General features: G+C 41.0%; 1 protein-coding gene across 1 annotated transcript; it reads left to right on the forward strand.

The window, feature by feature from the left end:
- Positions 1-325: 325 nt before the first annotated feature.
- chst3a (carbohydrate (chondroitin 6) sulfotransferase 3a) lies at positions 326-6,811 on the forward strand. Its single transcript, XM_066680041.1, has 3 exons — positions 326-457; positions 4,941-5,163; positions 5,480-6,811. Exons 2-3 carry the CDS (start codon positions 5,084-5,086, stop codon positions 6,663-6,665), a joined length of 1,266 nt encoding a protein of 421 aa, XP_066536138.1. The 5' UTR covers positions 326-457; positions 4,941-5,083; the 3' UTR covers positions 6,666-6,811.
- The last annotated feature ends 2,004 nt before the right edge of the window (positions 6,812-8,815 follow it).

Below are 8,815 nucleotides of genomic sequence, written 5' to 3' on the forward strand. Positions count from 1 at the left end.
ACGGCGTTTCCAGGGGTTTCCCAAACTGAGAGCACCAAGAAAAAAAAGGGTGCGATGCAGAAGCAAGCGGTCATTTACGGTTTTAGGAGTTTTATTACACACAGATGGAGATAATGTAGTTTCCGACAACTGGGCTGGACAATCTGACCGCGTGGGGCTTGGTGAAGCGCTGGACTGTTGTCCATGTTTGGAAACAGTGTTTCAGCACTTTATGAGTCTGTATCAAACATTACCTCATGAATTGTCATTTAGAGCCAAATCAGCGAGCTTCTTCTCAGGCGCTTCGTCAGAGCGAAGGGGCGCACTCGGATAAATCGGTGTTTTGAGGTTGAACTCCTCCGGCTGAGCGTGAGGAGTTTTTCCACGTCTACGCGGCGGACTGTGCAGCGCGAGCCAGATGCTGCCGGGCGCGCGACTGCACCCACGCGGGAGCGCGTAAAGCAAAAGCAGGAGAAAGGTAACTTCTATTTTGTTCACGGCACAAACAAACACGATAAACTACGGCTTTACAGCGGTATTACCTTCAGACAACTGCTCCAGAAAGTAACAGTGCTGCTTTTAATCACCAAGCCTTTCAGCCTGTCTCTCTTTGGCTATGTTACAGACACCAATAGCAATGTCCTCTCGTGTTTTAGAGATTTAAAGGGGAATTCCCGTTTACTTATTTTGTCTGGTTCAGTCACTGAGACGCAAAGCACTGAGTTATGGTTTGAAGTAAAAAAAAATGCATTCTACATTCTCCTTCCACTGATATTCCAGTGATATTTAGGGACTAATGTCTGTAATGTCCAAACCGACCGTCTGCTCCACAACTACGCTCTGAAATGTATATAAAACACTGATTAATATACTGGTGAATATGATAGAAGAGTTCTTTTTGGTGGTGTAACCAGCTCATTCCTATAAGAACTTATTGGAATGTGGATTTTAGAGGTTTAAACTTTGTTGGACGTCCGGTTCCCTTCAGTACCACTGTGAACAAATCTGACACTTCACATCAAACAACTGATAGACTTTTGTCACAGTTAAAAAAAGCACAAATTGTAAATTTTGGAACTTTGGAACCCTTTTAAAACCTCTGTGGTCCATGGCTAATTCTTCAGATGGAAACTCAGTGTTTTCTTCATGCTAATCTGGGATAGAGTGGATCATAACTTTTGTGTGACTCAAAGATTTAATGCTGTCTTGTTTAGACTGCTGCACATTCTCCGCCTGTGTAAAGAACAATTCCAAACTTAGGGAATTAGCGTTGGCCAGACATGAGGAAGCGGGACTGGCCTTGCATGAAAAAGTGTTGTAAGGGATGATTTGTATTTAGTAATACAGTGACTACAGCGAATGTCTATGAGCTGCATACGTGTGGCTATGTTCTGAATTTTATGAGTCTAATGATTTTATTAAGATTTTCACATTGTTTCACAGCCTTTATTCTGTGTGTCCTGGGCTTGATACAGGCAACTGCACAGCTGTTAAAATAATCAAAAGAATGATATTGGATTTAAAAAAAACATGGTTATTGGTTTTTATGTTTTATGTATATTTTGTCTAATAACATAATAATGTGATGAACTGATAATGCACTAGACTATTTCAATATGATATCAGTGCAGTGAAGCTTACTGGTGTTTAATGATTAATGATTAATTCCCCCAAAATATACAGAGTTAATTTTGGGGACCAGACACATTTTGATATCTTAGGGTTTTGTATTGAAGCCCACCAAGTTTTGGCAGTGTCTTTTAATTCTACAATAGTACTTTAATTCTACAATTTCTAGCACTAGTGTATTTTCTCAAAATACTAATCAGATTATTTTATTTCTAAAAAAATCTATAATTATTTAAGGTTTATAGAACTGATAAAAAATTCCAAGTCATTATTTCCAAATGGAGTTACCCATCACTCCAGGAGCACACAGGATATATATGAAACAATAAATGATGTTGGAGTTCAATTTCTTTTCTCATGACTGCACAAAATGCACTGTAAATATATTGCTACATATTACAACTGTAGAGTAACTTCCAGTATATTCAAATACATGAATAAATGCTGTAACAAGGGCTGTATTATATATAGATCTTTTTTTCCCTATCAGTTAAATATTTTTGTTTGATCATGTGAATATGCATGTCTGCCTAAATGTCCAAATACTCATAACACACAATAAAACATTCAGTCACTGGAATGTAGAAATGAATTTGCATATTGATTTCTTTAGGATGTGTAGTGAAAATGCTGATGCTGCAGTAAAGATTAAGGAAAGATATATTGTGCAGCCCTGCAGCCAACACACAAAGATCTCACAGATGAGGCATGGTATTTCTCAACACATAGGGTACGGCCAAGCTCCCAGTTGCAACATTCAACCAAAATCAAGCTTTATTCCAATGTACTGAGTCACTCTAGCAAAACCATAATTAAATATGTCATCATTCCCACCTCATTCTTACATTACTCCATTACTAATGTTGAGCAATAGGACCATACACTACAGTGCTTCAAATGTGCTCAGTATGTCAATGAAACACTTGCTGACTGTAATTCAGAAAGGATCTAAGCTTATTATGCTCAATACTAGCAATAAACATCCCACATCCAGCAGAAATAAATCAGTCTATCTCAGTGTACATGTGGCTGTCTAGCATGCCTGCCATCCCTTTATCCTGCCTCCACCGTGGCCCTCCCCTGCCACAGCTGCAGCCCATGGATGCAGGCAGCACCAGCGAGCCTGTCACTAGTGATAGTGGATTTATCTCACAAGAGAACTCCCTCTAAACAGCGCCTGTCTCCCAGGAGGCGCCATCACGCACTGCTGAACCGCAAAGCACTCAGTAATGAAACAAGACAAAAACACAGAGCTGAAACACGCTCCCTAGACTCACACAGCTCACCTCTCTGATACTGATTCCAGCTTCCTCCCTGTGTGTCATGTTCCTTGACATAAAATAGCACTAAATTATTTCAGAATAACAGGAAAAAAACAACCTTAACAAAGTGCTGTCCCACTGTTTGAACAAACTTATTGACCTCTTGACCACTTTGTACAAGAAGCTAGGAAAATCGTGAAAGACTGTTGTAAAACGTTACATTTCCAGAAGAAGCGAGCTTATTGTGAGGTCCTTTTTAATCCAGTTATAATGAAGCATGCTTATGTAAATAACAGAATCGCTGTGTTTCTCAGTCTCCTCTTCTACACGTGGTGCCACTTTCAGACTGTGAGAGCAGCCATTAATGTAATTTGTATGGGGATGATAAACAGAGTGATGTCCGTTTCTGCTTCAGCAGATCATCAGATTTGTCAAACGCTTCACTGAGCTTTGAATATGTAAAGATCTCAGCTCAGCCTCCGCTGCTGACAGTTTGATGGCTATGGCATAATAAGCTCACATAATTGGTTTATATTTACTTACAGTGCAAACTATCATTCACTGACGGCCTGAAAATTGTGTCTTTTCCTAAATGATACGCTTTGTGCAGATAATTTACTTACTTGATGGACCCAAATAGTGGAAAGATTCTTCCTGCATTGCATGTCACTGAACGTATATTTCATGTCACTGACTGTTTGGTATTGAAGCATCTGAAAAATATATTGACAGAGAGTCACGTATACACCACTGTTTTAGCGAGAGCAGAGAGAGGGAGACAATGAATTTAATTTGACTGTTGCATGATTTGCATACCATTTAAAAGGATTTTCTTTTGAAAACGTATTGTGATAATGATGTGTCTCATCTTTCTATTGTGTTTTGTAGTGACACAGTGTATCAGGTGTTTACAGGCCATTAGTTAAGTATGTCATATCAAGTCTGTTACAAGACTTCTTTTAAAAATTCCACTGTTTGTCATTATTTCTAACCGCAATATGTAAAAAGAATCATCATAAACAGAGTATGATATTCTACCTGCAGAGCAGCCCAGCCTGGTTGCCCATCTCCTGTAAGAAGTGAAATTAATGGCAGGCCTGAATAAGAGTCAGGATATATATATATATGTGTGTGTGTGTGTGTGTGTGTGTGTATATAGTTAATTTTTACTGCCACTAATGCAGTTTCATGCAATATTTTACACATTTCCAGTAAATATTAACACCTGAGCATCTTAAAATGTTGTAAAATAGTGTGTCTTTGAAACTGGGTACATACTGAAAGTTCAGCTCAAACCCATCCCCCACACAAGAGAGCAAATAAACACTGGAATCTGGGGGTCTTGAACCTTTGCTGAAAGGATACTTCAGTGAGTTTTTAAAAGCAGTCACCAGAGTCTTTGCCTTGGCAAACTTCAAAAACAGTGGTTAATAAACACCTTCAGTAAGAGCTTTTTTGCAAGTTTAAAGAACAAGCCTAATATTTGAAATAATGAGCACGTTTAGAAATGTTTTTTTCAGAAACTATATATTTCCTGCTTCATTGGGGAAAATCAGATGAAATCTAATTAAGTGGCTTTTAGATGTAACAAGTAAATATCTGTCAAAAGATGCAATAATTATTCTACAAACAGACTGTATACAGCAACAGAGAATATTATTTTGCAGCTTCTTTCATGGACCACAAGTTTAGTTCTTGAGGACAAAGTTCTTATACAGGGAAATGCTACATTTGCACTGTTAAATATACTCAGTTATAGCTCTTAAATAAGAATGAGACATTGTGTTCTCTGAAGGCATTTCAGTTCCTCACTGCTATGAGTGGGCAGGTGATGACAGTGGTAGCTGTTTTTGGGATTAGACGGACAAAGCTGGGGTTGTCTGAGTGTGCTGGCTCTCTTCGCTGTGCTAAATGGTCTTGAATGTTCCACTGTCTGTAGTGATTCACCACATATATCTGAACAGCAGGGAAGCAGATTTTATGCACTTCCTGTCAGCTGTATTCTCTCCTGTTAAATTGTACCAAGGCTGAGTAGAATTTCAAGAGTCTATTACGTTTTCTTTACTGCAGGTCAACTCTGCGTCATGTCCTGACCTGAGATGAACTTGAATGCTGTTTGAGTCAGCATCTCTGGATTGGCAACAGTAAGAGCTGTTCCTGGAGACTCTGGAGGAATTTCCTCTCCACTGTCTTGAACCAAGTTCAGCTGAAGAATGAGGAATAAATATACAATCCTTGTCATCTGCATTGTGGCGCTTGTCATCATTGAAAAGGAAAACAATATTATATCAAGGTGAGTTCTTTGATGCGCTCATATTAATTTGTTTTGATGATAATGTAATACACTGTTCAAAAGTAAGCGCAGTGTCTTGGGGTTGGGGGGGCGGGTTGGCTCACGCTACCATAGATAAAGCCCCCTGTACCCTGAGGGACTCTCAAACTCGGACAGGGGCAGCGGATAAATCCAAGCTGAGGGTACAGGGTGGCCTTGCCCTTAAGCAATGGGATGCTTTGCACTCTGTGAACCCTGAAAATCCAGCTGTTCTTCTTGGTTGGAGTTTGCTCTTAGCAGAGGAGTCCTTTAACTTTTGTATTTCTGCCTCTCACAGGGTCTCTGAAAAGCTCACACTCAAACAGACAACACAGACCCAAGAGCCTCCGCCATATTACAATGGCTCCAGTGCACCGGTGGTCATGGAGTACGATGGTGAGGAGAATGCTACAATGTTCTTTGATGGAGATGACTACGGTCATAAGCACATTCTTTTGTTGGCTGCCACACGCACTGGATCCTCCTTTGTTGGAGAATTCTTCAACCAGTTGGGATCTAACATGTTCTACCTCTTTGAGCCGCTGTGGCATGTGGAGAGGATGTTGTCGGAGGACATGGGCATCCCCAATGCCACGGTTTCGTCCTTGGCCTACAGGGATGTGCTGCTGAGCCTCTTTTTGTGCGACTTCTCCCTGCTGGAACGTTTCATCAGTCCACCTCCTCATGAGCATGTGACCCCCGGTCTGTTCCGCAGAGAGTCCAGCATGGCGCTGTGTGAGGAGCAGGTCTGCACACCAGTGGTAAAGAATGTGTTTGAACGATATCGCTGCAAGACTCGTCGCTGCGGGCCCCTTAACCTGACCTTAGCATCGGAGGCCTGTATGCGCAAGGAGTACAGAGCTATCAAAACGGTAAGGGTCCGGCAGCTGGAGACACTTCGCTTACTAGTGGAGGACCCTAGACTGGACATCAAGGTCATACAGTTGGTGAGGGACCCTCGTGCCATTCTGGCCTCTAGGATGGTGGCCTTCTCCAATAAGTACCAAACCTGGAAGAGCTGGGCTGCGAATGGAGAGGTGCCCATAGAAGACGAGGAAGTGAAACGACTCCAAGGGAACTGTAATCAAATCCGCATGTCTGCCGAACTGGGCTTGAGCCGGCCAAACTGGCTGGAGAACCGCTACATGCTAGTGCGCTATGAGGACATTGCCAGATATCCCATGCAGAAAGCAGCAGATATGTACAGGTTTACCGGGATCCCCTTCACCTCACAAGCAAGGGACTGGATCCTTAAGAACACTCATACTTCAGAGGTTACTAGTGGAGTGTACTCCACACAGAAGAACTCATCCGAACATGTGGAAAAGTGGCGCTACAGTATACCCTTCAAACTGGCTCAAGTTGTGCAAGAAGTGTGTGGACCAGCTATGCATCTGTTTGGGTATAAGTTTGTTGACAGTGAACAGACACTAATGAACAGGTCCGTTAGCTTGCTTGAAGAAAAACTATTTAATTTATCATAGGTTATTTTATCACATTTGTTGTTGTGCATCTTGTTGCTAAACACCAAAACTGACATAAGCAGATATGTAGCACACTGGAAAACAGATCTTACTCTAGTGCCTTCAGCTCCTATTACATCGTTCAGCTTTAACTAGACAAAGGGATTTCGGTGGAGTTTGCTAATCAAGATAATGAATGATTAAGTCATTGTATGTGCTGCTTTCAAACTGTTGGTGTGTGTGTGTGTGTGTGTGTGTGTGTGACTGTCTGTATGTGCACGTGCATGGGAAGTACATGCAGTTGTTTTTAGTCTTTTTGTTGTGCGCTTTCTACTCCAAACTGTGACTATAGACAATCTACATTGTCTAATTATAAAATTAAAAATGGCAGTGACGGTTGTAACAAAGGTCTTATTGTGTTTGATGATTTCATATCTTAGTTTTACTGGCCATGGGCAGAATGTTAACATTTTGTAACAGTTATGTTTAACATATGACCTCAACATGTGGCCCTATGGGAGAGGAAGCATTCAGAAGAAACATGAGGGATTTAACGTGGGCAGTGTTCACTGAGCACAATGAAGGCACTATTTAAATGAAACAGAACCCTGTCCAGTTTGTTTCTGTATGTTTCAGGCTAATTTTTTAAAAGCATTTGATTAAGGTAAACTCCATTAAAAATGATAATTATATTTTACACCAGAAATGATAGTTCCTAATTATCTCATTACTTCATTATGCTCTGTAGGCAGCTCTGCACCAGTTTGCAGTGATATCAGAGGAGCACTGCTGGAATTTCGGTTAGTTTAGAGCAACATAAAGGTTCAGAATTGTTCGACAATCACATATTCTCAAACACTTCTAACTCTTCTGTGATGAGAGCCTGAATTCAGCACATTATTCCACAGCTATTTTGTGAAACCTTCCAGTTCCACCTTAAATGTTGCAGTAGCCTCCAGTGCTAGAATGAAATTGATATGTCATTTAAGGTGGACCTGGAAATTAACTAGCTACCTAGAGATATCAGTGTACTGTTAGCTTTGTTTTATGACTGTTATTAAGAAAAGAGTCTTAATAGAGTAAATCTACATTAAACTAAGATAATAGAAGTGTTTTCATAGTTTTTAAAAGAGAAAACGCTGACATTTGTGGAGTTTTATATCACAACAAGACCAGAGACCCCCACCCCCTGTTTTGTCTAGTGGGACAAGGTTACAACCTTTACCCTTGTTTGACCCTCACACCATACAACAAGGAACACATGCTACATCCCTAAACTATAGCTGCAGCTTTACTTTGCATAGAGCACTGGAACATTAACACATGCAGTATGGAAATGGACAGTCCAGTGAAGTCAAACATTTCCAGTGCTCTGATTTTCTTTTCCACACTTGTTTTCTTTAAGTCATTCACTAGTGCTCTTCAGTGAGTGTACTCCACTGCAGGCTCCCATAAGGCCACGTTGTGCACTAAGGCCAGGCAGCAGGACACAAGGCTCCCCGTGTGTGTCCTGAACTCGCAGGATGTGCCGCACCCTCTGGACTGCTCTGACCACACTGAGGCCTACACTGTTGCTGAACGGCCCTTTCATACACTCACTCTTTCTCTCTCTCTCTCTTTTTCTCTCTCACTCTCTCTCTCTCCTGCCTCCAGCCTTCAGAGCACACAGACCGGCCTATTCATCAGTTAGTGCCACCCCCCCACCATCCCAACCCAAAACACACACACGTATACACTCAACAGTCTATGAAGTACACATCACTGCATATTTAATTCAGGTTTCTAAATGTGTTATTAATTAATGCCATAGATTTAAGAAACATGTTGTTTGTTAAAGAGTTATGCAATAACATACAGAAAAAAATAGCTGAGCTCTATTGTGGAATACAACTTCATGAGGAATACTTGGCTCTAAATGTATTGCATGAGTTTATTATTAATGTTAATATTTTGCTCACAGCCGGAAAAACCAATGTTTAACTTTAGTGCCTCAGCTTTCCAAAGGGAGGGGGGAGAGAGAAAGAGAGAGAGAGAGAGAGAGAGAGAGAGAGAGAGAGAGAGAGAGAGAGAGAGGGGCGCTGTGTCTGAAAACTTGGTGCCTTGCTGTCTCACAAGTCTGTGCCTTATAAGACAGTATTATGAAACAAATGATTTGGTAACTGAATCACATT

This window comes from Hoplias malabaricus, chromosome 8, assembly GCF_029633855.1.
Source record: "Hoplias malabaricus isolate fHopMal1 chromosome 8, fHopMal1.hap1, whole genome shotgun sequence".
NCBI lineage: Eukaryota > Metazoa > Chordata > Actinopteri > Characiformes > Erythrinidae > Hoplias > Hoplias malabaricus.